General features: G+C 42.2%; 1 protein-coding gene and 1 long non-coding RNA gene across 2 annotated transcripts in view; one reads left to right on the forward strand and one right to left on the reverse strand.

Annotated features, from left to right (window-relative positions):
* LOC147050981 (uncharacterized) overlaps positions 1-13,632 on the forward strand; it is a 25,460-nt gene extending 11,828 nt beyond the window's left edge. The window contains exons 2-5 of the long non-coding RNA XR_015067232.1: positions 3,100-3,163; positions 7,669-7,721; positions 11,323-11,399; positions 12,420-13,632. This is a non-coding gene — a long non-coding RNA (uncharacterized LOC147050981). The remainder of the gene's footprint in view (positions 1-3,099; positions 3,164-7,668; positions 7,722-11,322; positions 11,400-12,419) is intronic.
* On the reverse strand, positions 6,822-8,905 carry sox21b (SRY-box transcription factor 21b). Its single transcript, XM_085919786.1, has 2 exons — positions 8,750-8,905; positions 6,822-8,678 (listed from the first exon to the last, which is right to left on the reverse strand). Exon 2 carries the CDS (start codon positions 8,660-8,662, stop codon positions 7,928-7,930), a length of 735 nt encoding a protein of 244 aa, XP_085775912.1. The 5' UTR covers positions 8,663-8,678; positions 8,750-8,905; the 3' UTR covers positions 6,822-7,927.
* Positions 13,633-19,383: the final 5,751 nt, after the last annotated feature.

Here is a 19,383-nt window from a genome sequence, read left to right on the forward strand (position 1 = left end):
CGATAATACATGCACTGGGTTTTCTTTCAAATTCAATAAATTGCCACTAAGAAATGTTTTTTTCTTTTTAAATTCCAGCTGGATTCTTTTTATTTAATAAAGCTTCGTTTAATTATATGGCATTTCTTTCACAAACCTACAAAGTCCATAATACATAATCTGTTATTATATTAGTTAGTCTTTGGAATATGATTTTCCATAAAGATTAATTAGATTGGGATTAATTTGTTGCAGAGTCACAATTGTCATCACTGTGAAAATAATGTAAAGCTATATCATTTCTAATTTCTTATGTAACAGGTAGTTAAAAGGCAGTAAGGAGTTAGCCAACAAAAAAAACCCCAATAAAACTCAATTTACCTTATTGTTCATATTAACTGTCGCACAAGTATACAAATCAAAACAACCATTAATTTAAAGTGAAATATGACGAGACACAACTTTAAGAGGTGTCACAAAGTTCCAGGACCGGTATACGTACTGGTATTCAGTCCTGGAAAAAAAATCTTCTGCATCTCCATCCTTGCTCCCATCTTGACCTCATTTACATCTTTAAATGAATTTAAAAAATGGCACATCTCTTCTAATTAATTTCTATACTGTAAGTGTGTGTCATCGACATTCAAAAAGTGCAAAAGAATTCCGACATGAAGTTTAAAGTGGCTAACAACAATAAGTCCGGCCCCTCCAAAAGCTTATCCGTACGCCAACATGTCTTTTTGGCAAGCATCTATTCTGTTAATTACAACAAGTCTGCAAGCATTTGACTGCTAAACTGCGATATTACAATGCGCGCGCTGCACTCCTGTAATCCTGTTAAAAGCAAAGAAATAATCTCTGTGAATGAATGTTGGCAATAGTTCTTCTTTGAGGAGTGAGCAAGAGGAAGCCTACACAACCGCTGGCATGAAGGGCTCACTCGCTCGCACGCTCGTGGATGTGTTGTCATTAAAGGTGCAGTCTTGGAGCCCCCCAGATCTTTTTGCGGTAATGGGCAAAATAATCTCTCGCTTTGATAGGCACGCGTCGCCGAGAAGTACGCCAAGTGACAGGTACTTATCTTTTTGCCTGTGTCCTGTGTTAAAGAAAGATATAATTCTTTGCGACTGCTCCTCAGGGCATCGGCTCTTCAACTTCATTATTTCTTCTCATGATAAATATATATATATAAATATATATATATTTATAATTATATATATATATATATATTATACACCCCCTCCTCCCCCTCCTCCTTGAAAACCTGAGAATTAATACCAAAGCGGGCAATCTCTGCCAGCGGTCATTTGGAAATGGAACAAAAAAATGTCACATCTGTTTAAAAGAACATTTTTTTAAAGCTTCTCACATGACATTATTTTAATTTATTGATGGATTCATGGAATAATGCTATGACTCTCTCTCTAGCTCTTGTTTGGGTTTATTAACTAAATGATTTGAGTGGCTATCAAGAGGCTATACAATCTTTTCATAAACTCTTGTCAAAGTATTCCATTGAACCTCTCACTGTGGACTTTTTTTCTCCCTTCGAGTTATTGCATTTAAGTCACTGTAGTACGAAATATCAAAAGGGCTTGGTGTCTTAATGCAGTGGAGATATTGGCTGAATACAAATATGAAGTTATTACTGTAGTGAGCCGCTTTTGTCAGCAGTGGGTGCTGTAGAGTCTTTGCACAGATTGTAAAGACCCTTCGAGACCAGCTTTAACTGTGCTTTATTTTTAATTGACAATTAGTGATGTTCTTAAAAATGGATCTGGATCATCTATTTAAATCGAATATTTTGCTCTAGAAATTAAACTCCCCTGTGCATATTGTGTGGCAAATGTGTGTAGGTTATTATCACATATTGAATTAAAATAAACATACAAAAAATATTTATCATAAGTTAATAAAAATAGCACTAATATGGTCTAGATATATCTTATATCAGCGTAGGATAAAGATAGAATGCGGCATTTGGTGGAACGAAAATCGTAATGCCAGGATACCTGCCTTCTACGCTCAAATTTAAGAATCATCCTCTCTGAACTCTGTGCACTTATTGTATGAGCTACTTTTAAAGCAACTTCTTGAAGGCAAACCCTGACTTCAGAGACTTTGTACCATATTTATTAGGGGGAGGGGGTCCTGTAGAGTACGCAGACAATTTTCATTTCTACCTGTGACCTTGGGCACAGTGACATGTACCGTCGGCTGGCTTCGATTTGCCACGTTAGGCTGTCGTGGTAAGGTGCAATGCAAGATAATTTACCCTTTTTTTTTTTTTTTTTTTTTTTTTTTTTTTTACCCCGGCTTCTCCTCCTTCCCTCCTTGAAGCACGAAAAAGTCTGAAATACAGCAGTTCACAGCGTGGAGATTACAGGTAATATGACACGCGGCCTTCATAAACATTCTTGACCTGAGCCGATGATGGTGAGAGATATTGCTGCAGGAGAGACTTTTCACACTTTGATTTGCCTAAAATGAGCTGGAAGAAGTCAGTGATCATACTCTTTGAGCTTTCTCACAGTGTGTGCGTGTACATATGCACACACACATGCAACCAGGTGAGCATGCACAAACAAATAAAATAAATATCCTCAAAGAAACCATATTGATGTTTTATTCATGTCCGTGGAGGTGAGAGAAGAAAAAAAAAAAAAAAAGTCAAATGATCCATCTGAAGCCATTGAAGTCAGGTGATAATCCACATGCTCATGGCGCGGCCTCGGGGCGAATTAGGGAACGGGAAGCCATTGTGCTTCCAACTGAGGTCAACACGCTTGAACCGCTGATACCGATGTATGTTAATTTCCTTAATCTCACTTATACAAATGTTTTGGAAGGCTTTGACGCCGAATCATATAAGGGCATTGGAATGGGATTTTTTTTTGTATTGCAGTGAACTGCATTGTGAAAAAAAATACATGAGTTTTATTTTTTGCTTGTTTGCTATTCTCACAGTAAATTATGTATACTTGTCCTAAATTAATGGAGACATTTTCCTAACAGAGACAATTTTGATTTTTGAAATCCTCTGGAGGCCATGTTAAAACACGAACGGTCGAACACATTATTATATAATCATGCTAATTTTTTCTTTCTTCCTTTTTTTAGAATTGCCAGCCCAAAGATCTGGAGTGCATCATGCTGACAGCATTTCTTGCTTCTGCTGAATAAGGTATGGAACTATTATTTCCGGGAAGAAATAAATCTCATGAATAGAATTAGTCAAACGTGGGCATAATTAGCTTTAACGACACAAAATGATGTGGCCAGTGGGAAGAATGACACATATGAAACCCATTTAAATGAAGACAAATGTAAAATGGAGCGCTTTAGGACTTTTAACTGTTTTGTCATGAATTAAATACAAATAGGCATCATAATGAAATTAGCAATCCTTCTCAGGTGACTTGACTGAATGCGTTTCCTCGCCCTCTCCATTCAGCCTTGACACTCTGCTCGATGCGAGAAAATCAAATGCACTGGTCGCTGTAAGGTTAGGCATAAAAATCTACTTTCAAGAGTAAAACGGAATCATTTCCTGCGCTATAGAGCAACCACTTGAGTTGTTCCAATGTTCAGCATCTTCACATCAAGGCCAAACGCACATTAATGATTAAGTGTGCAAAGGAAATCTATTCCTATTCAAAAGTTTATGTTGCCTTTGCTGAGAAAGAAGGGAAAAATCTTTGTAAAAAAAAGATTGATTGTGCTCAAGGTGAGTGAAAAGAGATGTCAAAATCATTTTGGCTTTGCCTTTTTCTCACGTGCCGCAGCGTGACTTGAGGTCACAATGACAAGGAAAAATAAATTATGGAAAGAAAGTAACATTGAGAATAAATTCTCGTTGATGTAAAATGGTCGTAGCTGCAATGAAGCTTCCTGAGAGTGTTTTTAAGCTGCACTTGAAAATGTGATTTACTACTGTAATCCATCCTGATTTTTGTAACCTTGGGTCTTTTTTGTCGTTACCTTATGACTTTTCTGAACTATTTTTTTTTTAACTGTATTCTAGGAACATTCTTACCCCCCCCCATTCAAAACTTAATACTGACATTATGCCTTTTAAGAATTTAATTCCGTGGAATTGCAACTTTGCTTTCCGAACCACTTTTTATTTTTAATAGTTTTTGGGAGAATTTCATTTTTGGCAATATAAAACATTTTGATAAAATCCTGATCCTGTTGTAGTCAATATTGTGACTCCAGTTTTTGGTCTCAAAAGACTTTGCTCTTATTAGAAACTATTTTCACTTTTTTAAGTTTTTCATGCCAAAGAGTGGCCTCCACTGTTTCTGAAAAGATCGATTGCCAGTTATTACAACTTTGATTTTGTATGACATGTTTCTGGCAATATATATTTTTTGGGGTAAATATTACTTTCTTCATTCTTCCAACTTTTTTCCCCCATCACATTATGACTCGTCTCCTTCCCTTGCTGATACTTTTTCACCTATATTTTTTCACCTGATGTTGCACTATACTCAGCAGTCTATTGTTATTCTTGTAGAAGTTGCAACTTTAGTCTAAAGAGTATTAAGAACTTTATTATGTAAGCCTTATTCTCATACCTGCAAGGTCTCACTTAACAATATGCCAATGCTTGTAACATTATGATTTGATTCTAAAAAAAAAATTAAAAAAAAAAAAAAATCCTTGCAATAGAACTTGTTTTTCTGCCCTTGCAAGTTTTTTTCACATATGAAGTGTGTTGCAAGACTGGTGTCACAAAAGAAGCCAAACTACAAGGTTTGCCCTTAAGTGTGCCCTAGATAGAATGACTTCTCAACTCAGCCGACTTGGTTTTCGTGTAGTTTTTATTCGGACAACCCCCCCCCCCCCCCCCAACAGCAACAACCGCATCCCTCAAGCTCAATGGGTTCTCGTTTGAGGACATAGAGAACATCAAGAGTGCCGCAGCGGCGATGGTGCTGTGGATGATCCCGGAAGACTTCTTTCAGGAATGCATGGAGGTGTGCAAGAGAAGGCTGGGAAAGTTTCTTTGACTCCAGGGGGAAAATGTATAGTTTGAATTTGAAATATATCTTTTGTGACACCAAACTTGAAACAGACTTAAGCACCCCCCACCACCATTTTTTTTTTTTAAATAAACACTTGTAACATCATGCCTCTATTTATGTTTTTCTTGTAGTGTTGCAGTCTTTTGCTCATCAGACTTTATTCCTTTATTAATATTTTGTTCTCATCAGCTTACAGTTTTTTTCTTCACAACATAATGGCTTTATGGTTGTAACCCCCCAATATTCAACTTTTTACACATTACAAATTCAATTTTGGAACCTTTTATGATAAGACCATGTTAGTCTCTTTTTTTTGCCACAAAGTGCCATTATTCCTGTCATTCATTTCCAATAATAATTTTCTCATATGCATAACCTTGGTGAGATGCCGATGCCGAGCACCCCCCCCCCCCCCCTTTCGCATGCACACACACACACACACACACACACACACACACACACACACACACACACACACACACACACACACACACACACCTTCTCTTTCCTCTTATTCACTTGAAGACCTTGGAGCCAAGGCTGCAAAACGTTTTAATAGAAGGCCTTTTCTTCTCCCACTTCTTTCCATAGTTGCATCTCCACCTTACCCCATTCAGGGCCTGTCTTAGACTGAGAAAACATAGGCCATCTATTCAAAAGGCATTTAGTCCATTTCTTTCTTGGCCGGTAAACCCATTCATCAATTGTTCTGCTTTGTAGATGGCATTCTAATGCTAATCTGGCGTGTTAAATATCGTTTTGCCCCCCCCCCCCCCACCCTTTTCCATCATCTTCTTTCACCGTTTTGTCATTCACTTTATCCAGTTTTGGCCACCCATTTTATTTATTTATGCGCCTGCTTCTATTCATCCGCTCATGTATTTTTTATTATGTTGTTTCACTGTCATGCAGTGTCAACTCACTCCATTCAGGGTGGGCTACTTGAAGGGCTTGCGGGGACAAAGCGTGTACACATTGCACCGCTATTCACTCCGTCCAGCTGGATCGCTTGAGAGAGAGAGGGAGAGAGAGAGAGAGAGAGCGAGCGGGGAGGGGGAGCAAAAACCTTGTGAAAAGAAATCCTGCACAATGGACACAGAAGAAGTGCACAATGCTAACAGTTTTCCAAATACCACTGATTGCTTCCATCACAATGAGAGAGAGCGGCCGCTTTTCTCCGAGCTCCACTTCAACAAACAACGCTCGCACAAAACCTCCCGACCCGGGTTTTGTGCGCAAACAAAACCTCCTCGACCGTCTAAACGCTCCCAGAGAAGAGAAAAGGAGAAAAAGGGCTTTCACATTTCCTCCCAGGGAAGAGAAAAGTTTAAAAAAAAAAGTGTGTGGGGGGGGGGGGCTTTCTCATTTCTTGCAAGATAAAATGTCATTAAAATGAGCTAAAAAGACGAATTTTTATGGAATTCATCGGAGAAAGATTTTAACAATTGCAGGTATATCAATTATGTCCTAAATAAACCTAATGATTTAAATATCATTTTAATACAATTAAATCTTTGTATATTTTTGTCTTGTAAACGCACCACGAGGTCACCTTGCGCATTCTTTTTAAGTGGGTGGTGTTGGTGGGATGGGTGGGCTGTCCCCCCAAGGAGGAAGTTCCACGGGTGTTGCAAACGCGGAGCGCCACTCAAAGGGTTTAATTAACCGCGACGGAGATAATTATCCCTGGACTGTCCAAATTAGTTTTGCATAATCGCACCGATCCTTATGAATTAATCTCCCAGTGTAATCTAGTAAAAGGGGGCCTGGATTGAAATTCAACACACACAAACACGTAGTTGAGAACATCAGCAGGTTGTACGTCCCTTTTAATTCAGATTATATAAATGCACTTTTAAGAGGTGCATGCACTTTAAATAAATACACCCTCATTGAAACCGTACAAAAGCGGTCATTTTACGGGGAGGGGGTCTTTTACACTTCACCTGGACTTCACAAAACGAGGGGAAAAAAAGATGTTCATCACATCAAAAAGCGAATACTTTTTTAATTCTATACGGGTTTGTTGTTATGATTATTATTTTTCTTGTAATCCGTTTCTCAACAGGTGACACAAAAGAAAACACAGAAATGTACGAGTTAGTTATTTAAAGAAAAAAACGATTTTCTTGCAATCCCTGCACATGACACAAGAGGAAAATGTGTGTGTGTATTTTTTTTTTGGGAGGGGGGCGTTTGAATCGGGGTCTGAAGGGCAATAAAATAAATTACGTTCTCTTAAAACGTCTCATGTGCAAATTCAGTCTTGTCCTTTTTATTTGCTCACCATAGAGTCCACTAAACAATAAATATTACAGACATCTAGAAAAGGGTTTAAAAACTCTAAATCAAGGGTGGGGAATCCAAGGCCGGTGGGCCACAAACGGCCCAAGCATTGGATCAGGCTGGCCATGCAATTGTAAAGGAACCGTTATAAAAAGTCCCAAAACCTTTAACGGTGCATCGTCTGGAATAATGAACATTTTGATCCATTGTACTGTAAATTTTGTATGGCCCTGGATGACTTTATCAAAACTGCAAAGATTCCCCACCCCTGCTCTAAACGTACACATGATGCTAGTGAAATGTCCTTGCTTGGGTTTCTTGGAACACTAAATAAACCGACTTTTTTTTTTGTACATGTTTTTTTGTTTTGCAGGTGTGTCACAATCCTCCCACGATGGACCCACGAACCAGTCCCAGCTCCAACAGGTGCAAATTATAGTGTCGCCTTCCCCCTCCCTCTTTCGTGAGTAATTTGGCAGAAGTTTGGCGAGTTCTCACGGAGACCTTAAATAAAGGCAATCATCCATCTACATGTGATAAATGCACACGTCATCACATGTTCAAGTTTGTGCATGCGTAAATCAAACTAATTCATCGATAGTTTGTTTTGTTTTAATCTCGCGCGGGGTCAATCATAACGCCGCTGCGTAGGCGGGGTAAGGTTCGAGCTGTGGCTTCCCCATCCCGGGAAGCAGGATGTACGCGAGGGGCGGCTGGAGTCCGGTGGAGGGCCACGCCGTGCAGTTGCAAGGAATCATGTAGCCAGGGTTCCCGGGGGACGGGTGCGAGTGAGTGTGCGTCCCGGCGCCGCCGCTCCCCGCGAACGCACTGGCGGCGCTCGGCGGGTAACCCAGCGGGGACGCGTAGGTGAACGAGTGCGGCGAGAGCTCGCTCATCTTGGAGCCCAGGTCGAAAAAGGAGTAAGGGTTCGTGGACATGGACGGGTTGAAGAAGACCCGCGCTGCCGCGGCCGCCGCTGCCGCCGCCGCCTTATCCGGGTTGCCGATGATACTCTCGTGTAACCCTCCGGCGGAGATGCCGCTGACTTTGAGCGCGTCGTGCTCCCCGAGGTTGTAGGGCACCGGGAAGGAAAACTTGTCCTTTTTCATGAGGGTCTTAGGCTTCCGCCGGGGCCGGTACTTGTAGTCGGGGTGCTCCTTCATGTGCATGGCCCGCAGACGCTTGGCTTCGTCGATGAAGGGCCTCTTCTCAGACTCGGTCAGAAGTTTCCACTCAGCACCCAGCCGCTTGCTGATCTCAGAGTTGTGCATTTTGGGATTCTCCTGGGCCATTTTCCTCCGCTGGGCTCTGGACCACACCATGAAGGCGTTCATCGGGCGTTTGACGTGATCCATCGGTTTAGACATACTTGGCACGAACTCTCTAGAGGAATGAACGCGCGCGCACGTAAATAAATGCACTTCATAATAAGCGGACACGAGTCGTTTACTTACTTAATTCTTTAATTCTTCATCGCGATTATCTTCTGCAACAAAAAGAGAACTCCTTAAAATAAGTGCTGTATTCTCCTATTCATCCTCGCGTCCACGCTAAAGCAAAACAACAGTGGGTAGAAAAACACGCAGTCTTGTCGCGTTGTCCTCCGCGTGTCGTCCAGCACCAGCGGCAGCGCGCACGCAAGTGGTTGACAAGTCTCCGTAGCCCCGTGTGAAATACTGCATGTGTGGCAGGTAGTGAAAGTGCCTAGTGGCGCATGCGCACTACAACGCCACCAGCACGCGATCGACGGACTTCTTTTCACCCCCCCCCCCTGTCTTTTCCTCCCTCTAAATTCCCATCCCGTTTTAAAAGGATGCTCAAAAGGCGCAGTGTTACCCCGATCACTTTATCCCCTAATAAAAGCGTCCGTTTTTATTTCTATTAATGCGCGCGTAATAGCCCATTACGCACGGGCGCGCAAAATCTTTTGGCGTACTTGTTCACCTCGCATGGCCTCACCTGCCTTTAGCCCCACCTCACCCACCACCAACACCTTTTAAATACTAACCCACTCTTTAATATTGTCGCATTTGGCAACAATTTTGAGCCACTGAGGAGGTCTGAAGTGTTTCTAATCGCGTTCGGTGAAATTAATTACTTTCCTCAAACCACCATAGCCACCACCCCCTCCTCCTTCTCCCTATTTCCCCTCTTTTCACTTCAAAAGACCCTCCCAAGGGCAGCCATCCGATTCACAACTTCGCAATTATTACACTTATCAGCTCGGACTTGTGGGGTAAATTGTTGGTTGGAGCGGGCTTCCCCCCCCCCCCCCCCCCCTCTCTCTCACTTGCCGTCTCTGCTCTCCATTATTATTTGTCCCCCAAAAAATAATAATGAAGGAATAGCAGAGGCCTTGGAAAATATAAATGCCAAATTATCTCTGCAGGTAAAACATTTTAATTAAATGTACAGTTGTTTCTCTTTTAAAATTCATGGTACAATAAAGTATGTAACCATTATGGATAATTAGGCGTTTTTTTTGTCATGAGTAAGTCAGAAGTAATCCTCGTTTGCCAGAAATTATTTTAAATGCTCTCAGAATGTAATAGTTTTATTATTTATTGTGTTTCAATTGCTTGGTGGAAAGGATTATCAGAATCTTGGGCAGTGCATGTGAGACACACACATTCCCAGGCACGCGCACACACACTCTATATGCGCGCACGCACAAGCACACTATGCGCGCACGCACGCACACGTACACACGGACACACTGAATTCCTACGAGTGGCTTCATTTCCTCCGGAGGATGACACAAAACAGGAAATAATGTGAATTACTTTCCCTTCATATCAGATGAGAGTTAATACTTTGGACTGTTTTTGTATGCATGATCTATTTAATATTTTTTTTTATTATTCCCCCCGCCCCCCATACAAAGGTTCAAATTTCATTTAATTTCAGACAATTCATTTCACCCTGAAATATTATTTGGTTTTTAGGCCTTATCATCCAAAACTTTGCACATATTGAATTTCTTCCAGTTTTGGTCAGTGTTTTTGTTTTGCATGCGCACACACACGCAAATACATTTCAAGTTTTTTTTTTTTTTTTTTTTTTAGAATCTATCACAGACAAAAGAGGGGGAAAGAAAATCACAATAATAACATAAACCCTCCTCTCACCTGCGGTTTGCCCATCCTTCCAAGCCCTTGTTGTCAGGCCGGAAATAACACTTCAATAATTCACGATGAGTTAGTGAGCGCGAGGAAAATTATACCTGCATGGCTCCAGCCTCTGAGACGGAGCCACCTCAGCGCACACAAGGCTTGAATAGGAGAGAAAAAAAATAGCCTGCAAATAAATAGAGGGAGACAGCAGCAACAACAAGCCCATGGGGACTTTCTCCTCTATTAAGAGAGAAGATCACACACACGTTTGATTTCCCCCGTCACTCCCTCGAAATGAAACCAAAAATCTCGCTAAAGCAAACCATGAACTGACTTTCTATAATAATGAGATACACACTTGGAAAAAATCTCACTAGTTGTTTATTCTATGTAGTACAAAAATATATTTTTTAAATACATGTTCATCTATTTGTAGAATATACGTGCAGTTAAATAAAGTAAGATGAAGGAGAAAGATGCTGGTGCTTAAAAGAGAGAGTAAGTCAAAAAAGAAGGTGGAGAACGCATCTGTTGGAGGTTGAAGTTGAAGGAGGAGGAAGTACAAGATGCCTGCCCGCACTTGGAAGTGTGAGGAGGCAAATGAAGGCAGCTGGTAAGCAGGTCCTTCAACTGCCTCCCTCGTCCTCCTTTGACTTCAGGTGCAAGCTGAACAAGTTGAAGCTTCTTCTAGTAGCTTCAACTTCTTCCGCTTTCCCTCCAACTGCCTTCTCACGTCATCTTCAGCTGCCCGCGTCGTCGTCATTTAACCACACGTATCGGTCCTCCGTCTCCTTCAAACGTCCCATATCTTTAAATTCCCATATCTTCTCCTTAGACATACATATTCCTCCAACCGCTTTCCCCTTCATCTTCTTGAATCCTCTAAAAAAAAAAAAAACATTTTTCTCTTTTAGTTACCGACATCTCTCCTGCCCGCGTCCTCTTCCTCCTCCTTCTGCTACCCCCACGCAGCCCGAGCAGTAAATAGCAGGTATGCAATATTTCTTCTTCAGCAACCTTTAAAATTGATGACCCACTTTTACATCAGATGTTCAGATCCAAACTGATTTTCTGTTGAAAGCGCGTGGCTAATATAATGAGACTAAAGCTGTGAGATTCTAAATCAGCTTTGAATTGTTTCAAACATTTAGGCCAGTTGTTATAATTAGTTGATGGAATAAATTGTATCATGAAGATAAGAGGGCCATAAATAAAGCATGGATTTGATTTTTCAAAAAGGAAATAAAATGGGAACATTATAAATATTTTTCTTCCACCCCGAAAAGCCATACACGGTGGACAAAAGTGCTCTCGGCATGATGTGATCGGTATTGACAGTCAATTAGTCACCAACACATCCTATTAGCTGCCAAATCTTATCTTAAGTGAGCCTGTGATAAAGTGGGGATGACAAACAGTTGAAACGTGTAAAGGAGCCAATGGATTGCTATTTAAAGATGACGGCGTGCAGATTAGAAGCCATTTTGTCTCAGGAGGTTTCTTTTACACAATACGCAGAAAGCTCTCTAAGGAGCAGGGCAACATAATGACGGGATTGCAAAACAGACAATGTCGACTTCGGCATCACCTCCAATGAGTCACCCGTCTGTAATTCGTGTGAATAAAGTTAGTTCTTTTCCCGTGCTTTAAAGATGTGACCTATTTTGAATAGTTGTGTTCTCCAAACACATTCACCGGCTGCCAAATTAGTTGTGCAGCTCTTTAATCATTCTAATTATACAGTCTTTATTACTCCTCGGGGCAGACTTTCGTGCCTTTGTTTAGGTGGGAATCATTTTGGTGGAGAACCAAAATATTTACTCAACCACAGCCTAAATATTACGCATATCAGGAGGAATTGAGAAAATAATCCTCTCATAGACCGCGGTATTAACTTAATCACATTAGTGTAAATACTATTGATGGTGGTCATGATCCTGAGTGAGCGTGTGTGTGTTCGTGTGTGTGTGTGTGTGTGTGTGTGTGTGTGTGTGCGTGCATCACAATGTAGCAAGGGATGTTGTTGAAAAAAGGCCCCGAGGACTGAGCGGTGTCAGTGCCTGTGATGTGGCGCTAAAGAGGATTGATAGTCATTTCCTTCATGGAGGAGCTGAGCCGGCGCGTACAAGAAACTTTGAAAGCACATTATGGAAGGAGAATGGCTCCACAGAAGGATGCGCCGCTCGGGAGCTTGATAAGACCTTCGTCTTTAAACCGCCGCTTGTCATCGTATTAAATGTAATCTCACCTTGCTTGAATATCTCCACAGCCCCCGGGAAGATGGAGGGGGGGCACGTGAAATAGTACGAACATTCCGGATCGGTTCAAAAACAACTATTGATGAAAAGTCCGATTTTTTTTTTTTTTTTTTTGATCTGAGATTAAAAGGGCTTGCTTGCGATCCGCCCCCCTGCAGGCTCTGACTTTTCCCATGATAGACTGTTTGGAACCATTTAGCAGATATATTATCACCGGTCTTTTCTTCCTCATTATATTCACCCCCCCTTATCGCCACAGCATCGCTGCAAAGCCCCCAAATAGAGAGTTGTAATTACCAGCGCTGCCACCTGATAGCGACCCCTCCTATCGGCTTTTATCGCTGCAGCTCTTGCTAACTCATCACGGGGACCCGGGAAAGAAAAGACCCGCTTATGGCACACATCTCTCCGATACACGTTGAGTTGCAGTTGGCGGATCAGAGAAAAGTGATGCACTAAGGCCTTTTCTTCACCCAACACACACTTCTATCCACCTCGTTTCCCGCGACCCCACAAAGACTCTCCTTTCCCTTTATGCGGCAGTTGAATTGAGGCGGTGGCGCAAACAAAACGTGATCCAATCTCCTTGAACCCGAGGCAGTGCCTCGGAACACGCCACGCTGGCTTTTACATTGGCCGTCGTCCTTCGGCGGGGGAACGCGCGGCGCATCAAAGACACCTGTGTAAAAGTTGCCGGGGATAGCGCTCCCACCTTATTACCCGCCTCCGACCTCCAGGTTTCCCTCGTGACGCTGAATAGACGACGGAATACAGAGTTTGTGTGGGTTTTTTGGAATTGAAACTGTGGGTCTGATTCAAAAGCTCTGATGAGGGGTCAAGAATGCTTATGTCTACAGAAAGAAAAGAGTGAAAAGACCAAATAGGAGGCATAATCAGAAGAAATAAGAGAAAGACATCTTTTAATTCAAATTTTAACCTTGACTCAGGGTGACGCTTGCAGAAATGAAAGAAAACAAAATTCTCAATAGCACGCTGAATTATGTTGACTCGTTTTAGTCATGTCTTTCTTTGTCTTGCTTATATGATTAGGCTCGGAATTGTATGGCACCGGGTTACTTGGGATTCATCTGCTGCAATGATTTCTTTAAATGCATCACACTTTAATTTCCAACTTGTGTGTTATGTCGGAACATAAAAATACAAGTGCGCTCAAAGGTGCTACATCAATAATGCCTTCAAAGGTTGTATACCTTGGAAGTTGACTCTTTTGAGCCTTTGGCAGATTACTTCTATAATATTCCTCAAAATACTACAATCTATTTATCATGATCTGTACTGCGGCCTTTAATGTTTGTGGCATGTGCATGACAACTGTATGATCAATGAAAGGCCAAGTGTCCTGTCAGCAGAAGCCTTTTTAGGCTAAGAGAGGTGGGAGGTGGCCGGGGCGCGACGGCTGTCTGCGCTTATTTCATTATTTTGATGAACGCAGCCTCAGCATGGCTACGCTCATGCTAGCTTCTCCGGTGTGGCTCTCCCCATTACTCATTGGCGTGAGTGAGGGAGGTTCGAGGTGAAGGCCCGCCAGGGCGTATTGATCAAATGTCAAGAGAGTATTCCCACCTCGCTGTCATCAGCAACATCGCCACGCCGATCCGGCGACAGCCACGACGCTCCTGCCGACGACTTATCAGCAAAGCAGGCGCTCGGTGCGTTAAGATGTTTGTCTAATGATTTGAAGTAATCTGTTTATTCCCCCGCCCCCCGCGCTTCTCCCCCTCCCCCCGTCGTTTATCTAAGCAGAGCAAAGCGGGGAACATGCCCGCTCAAAATCACACTTCAAAGCGCTAATCAGCGGCGTGAAGATTAATAAATTTACTCGTGCGAAAAAAAGCCTCCTCCAGTTTGCACTTTTTTGTTGTTCTTTGGTGAAAGTCAATATCCAAGCAAAGGTATACACTCGCATTAGATCGCTGCACAAAGGGCCAGGACCCTGGAAGTGTCACATCATCCTCCCAGGGGATGCAGGCTAAAGACCATGCCCCCCCCCCCATCCCCTCCCCGTCCGCCCCCCGCCCCCCCTCTAATGCCCAGTTATCCCCGAGGGGGCTGTTTGCATCCCATAGCAAAATATCTTCTCTGCTCAAATTAACTCCTGCCAAGAGTCAAGTGAAATCAATATGGTTAATCCATAAATTGTCCTGAGTGATAATTGCAAAGAGGAAGTGTAATTACAAAAGACATTAATTCACCTCCTTAGATTTTGTGCCACACAAGTCTAGCCGCGCTGACAATTCACAAAAAAAGTATTTTGTTTATTTGTGTTTTATTTTTGTATTATTTTATAGTTGTTGTTTTTTTTAGGAGAGTTTTCTTTATTTGGAAAAATAAAAACACAAAATAAGGCTTGACTTTGCTCTCCCAAGGTCAGATTGAAAAAAACAAAGGAGCAACTTTCCCTGTATGTTTTTGTATTATTTCCTTCAACTTTGTCATTTTCATGTCAACGTACTCTTGAGGAAGGTTGAATGCCCTTAAATTCTCTTTGCAAGCACATTTGGCTCTGCCGCAGCTTTGTGAAACCCCCCCGCTTGCTCCACTCCACGGGCTCTTACACTGACCAGTCATCGATGACAAAGGTTTCACAAAATCTACACTTTTGTTCCCGCCGACAGTGTGTTCCGAGTATTAGCATGATAATAACTTGAAAAATCTACACGGCTCAAACCTTTAAAGACTCTCCGAGCGACCTGTGTACATTTGGCTTTTTTTTTTTTTTTTTTAAATGCACAAACATTGTTGAGGCATTCTTGTGTGCAGCCCCAGGTTGCAGCTGGCCTGTCTCTCACTGTGCACTTGCCAAGTGCAAGAAAAGGGGTCTCTCTTTTATCAGGACGGAGCGAATCTGGGCTAATGTGTCTGCTCGAGAGTGTCCCACGGAGCCCCGCTCTCCCATTCTTTGGCCATTCTTTCCACTTTTCTCCTCTCCTGCACTCGGGATAATTGCAGTTTAATTGGGTGACAAGAAATGAAAACTGTATCCACATTATCTGGGATTATCTCTTTTTCCTCCAGCTTGCCATCAATTCAAAAGGCCCATTTATCAGCACAGAGGAAGCTGATGCTTGGTCAGCTTCGAGCACCAGTTAGCAAAATGAAGAGCGAGGGAGGGGTGGTCGCAACGGGAAGAGGGGCCCCCCGACAGCTCGGGGAAAAAAAATGTTCTTTGCATCTGATTGTGAGCACGCATTCATCTTCGAGATGCATATCTTGAAGCCTCTGTAAATCAATACCAAAAACTACAATCCTATTCTTCCATGAAAAGTGTGTTTCTTTTTGAAACACATAAAAATAGCACCGGCTCAAGTTCTCCACGGCATTCACCCCAACAATAAGGATGCTTGAGTTGAGATTATTCCGAAACATCTCACAAAAGCTATTCGCGCATCACTTTAGCGTCACGGACAAAACAAAAATCATGAATGCAAATAGGTTTCAGGGGTGCGCTTTAAAGCCTGCGTCATTCATTTACTCGGTATTCTTAAATTGTCTATGGCAAGGTTATAAACATTGAGTCAGTGCGGCCTAAGCTCTCCTCGCTTTTTGTTTGCGCTACACTCCAAATTAAAAGCCTCTTTCAGGATGCATTTAATGACGATCCGCTCTGATGGCACAGAGAGGAAGGTTGTTTGGAGAAAGGAAGCTCTTCGAGAGAAAGGGTCCCCATTATGGGCTTTGCTTTTTCTATACTTACTGTACATTTTCTCTCACAATAAATTCTCCTTTCATGTATTTGCCAAACACTCAAGCTCCATTGAAAGTGGGCCTTGCATCAGGGTTATGCCATTGTAATTGCGAGCCGAATAATGCTGAGCCGATTGGAGAAAGTAGATCAGAAAGCAGTTTAATTGATAGCCTCGCATTACAAATGGGAACGACCAGGGGCGTAGCTAGGAATTTTTCATTGGGGTGGCCAGGGTGTTAAAACATCTCACTGCTCGTGCTTTCCCTGTAACTAGGAAGTCGCCGTTTATCATACTACCCTTGCATAATACAAACAAGATCAAGTCTAAATCAATCAAAACAACATAATTTATTCAATAATGCAATCGTTTTTGCTGCCGCGTTGCTTTTTGTGTTCTGTCTCTTTAGCTACTTATTTCTCATGCACTAATTTGCTAGCTAACAGCCAGTCAGACTATTTTACATACCGCAATTGCTGGCCCATTCGTTCAAAACATAAACAAAAAATAATCTCTCTAATTCTTCTCAATTCGGATCGATTTTTACTGAGGTTTATTCTTGCTTGTTTTATGAATGGGTAACGAGATATCTAGCTTGAAGTACATACTTATTTTATGTTCTAAAACCATGACTGCGTGATAAATAGTGATGCTTTTGATGGACATAACCCGTAAGAGTCAAAAGTTATCAACTAAAACTGGAGTCTTTTAGGTAGCATTCACATCAGTTGGAAATTTGTTCTTTTGGTATCAAGGCGTCTACAAATACTGCATCCATGTAATAATGAAACTAAAAAAGGAAACGTTTACTTTTGTTGTGGAGTGGTCATAGTGACCAGAGGTGGCCATGGTCACCCCTTGCCACCACGTAGCTCCGCCCTTGGGTGAGACCTTGTCATTAGACTTGATGTAAATGGTAAATGAAGTACACTTAAATGCGTAGCTGTTGAGACTCAAGTGCGTTGATGGAACATTGGAGATGGTCTGATCTTCTTCCTGCTATTAATGGTGAGGTGGGGAGGCAGGACCAAGAAAGCACTTTATACTCTCTACAAAAGTGCAGCAAAGCACTAGAAATGTACTTTGGGATTGTGCTCATGTGAACATAAATTAAATCAAAAACATGCATCTAAGAGCACTTTTGTGTCTCATTTATTCCGTATTCAATTTTAGTGTTCAAGAAAACAAAACAAAAATCAACTCTTTAGATTTTATACAGAAGACACATTTGGTTGAAGCAATTCTGATGGTAGAGATTCATATAAATAGTAGTTGGATGCTCGTGTAAAATGCGGATCTTATGATAGCAAGGCGAATTTATCGACGTCGTCTATTTCACTCACTCATTCATTCAAGAAGCAATGAATTGATACCTGACCCGGAATGAGAGCAAAGCTGAGATTTATTTGTCACGTTCACGCCGAGATCATTTTTACACTACAGGAGGATTGCTTAAGACCGGTCAGTGCATGAGGGGATGGGATGGGTGGGCTTGGTTGCAGTTTGTCTCATCAGAGTACAAATAAGTTCTCATCACTGTCCGGTGTAATCTGGCGCGCTGGCTGCATGCGCCGCTTTAAATCAAGTGTCAGGAAAGCTGCAGGTGCTACCTCACAGACAGGCAACCCCCCGGGGGGCCATGAGCGCAAGGATAAACGGCAAATAAACGGAGGTGCTGGCAGAGCAACCAACTGATTAACTCACTGCGGGGCAGTTTCTCATCACACACACACACACACACCCTCCCACAATCACGCCTTAGTGATGGCCGAGTCTGGTGTCACTTTCGCTAGTGCGTACGTGTGTGCGTATGCCAGCCGAGCCCACGTCGTCAGTGTTACACTCGTAGCCAGATAGAGTTGGTATGTTTAAAGAGTGTGTGTGTGTGGGGGGGGGGCATCTCTTGGGGCCGTGCTAATGTGTCAGCTCCATGGCTCATTTCTTTCAATTACAGCAGCTGGACCCGGCAAGAGAGCAAAAGAGCCCACCAGCGGTCGGCTGACAGCCCCATATGGGTCCCGTCACTGCTTATCAGCCACCCACTCGTAAGCACAAAAAAAAAAAAAAACATGAATGTGACATATTGCCGTCAACAAAAGCGGTTACACAGAGCACAATTTGCTTTTGTCGTTTAATGAGCAGGTGACTGTGACAGTCTTGTGAAATTATTATCTATTCATTTCCCCCTGCTTTCCAAGTCCCCCTCAAAGCATTTTAGAAATGACAAAAAAATATTTCAAATGAAATCCTACTGTGACACTAACTGTCTAAAATAATGAAATAATAAATAAAAGTCACCCTTAATCATCTCCTACTCTCTGTCCAAATTGTTGATTTAGAACGCCGCATGAATACAGAGCATCCCTCGCTCACATTTTCAAACAAGCTGCGCTGTTTTCTATTCTTCCCTCACTCACTTCCCTCGTGGTTCCAACCCCAAATTAATTAACATGATACAGAAATAGGTAGAATGCAAATGTGGGAGCCCTCACTTTGTGCCTGCGTTGCTCCTTTGTTTGCCTTTATTGTACCAAATTATTTAATTGGGTCTCTCCGATTGTGCGCAGACACAGGAAGGAACACGGGCCATTGTGGGCCTCCATACAAGTCACAATACACTATCAAATTCAATTCCCATCAAAACGTCAGGCTGCCGGAGAGCCTGCAGCGGCCCCCGAGATTAATGAAGATCTGCATCAAGGCAAAGCTCGAGTCTGAGATTGGAGATGTTTTTTTTTCTCCCCCCCAAATAAAAGACCCCTTCACCAAGAACAAAGGAGGCCCTGAAAAGCGCTGGGATGTTCTGAGAGGGTGAAATACAACAAAACAAAGAGTTTGGCGTGGGGATGGGGGGGGGGGGGGTGGCGTGCTACACTAGAGAGACACTTTCCCCCCCTCCTCTCCAGTCACCCCATGTGCCTGAATCAGTCAATAAGTTGAAATATAAAAAATAAAAATACCAGTATATATTTTAAAAACCTTTTGAGAATTTACAATAGTCTTTAATAAACAA

The sequence above is a fragment of the Syngnathus leptorhynchus genome, chromosome 9 (assembly GCF_054491065.1).
Source record: "Syngnathus leptorhynchus isolate UIUO chromosome 9, UIUO_Slep, whole genome shotgun sequence".
In the NCBI taxonomy this organism is placed as follows: domain Eukaryota; kingdom Metazoa; phylum Chordata; class Actinopteri; order Syngnathiformes; family Syngnathidae; genus Syngnathus; species Syngnathus leptorhynchus.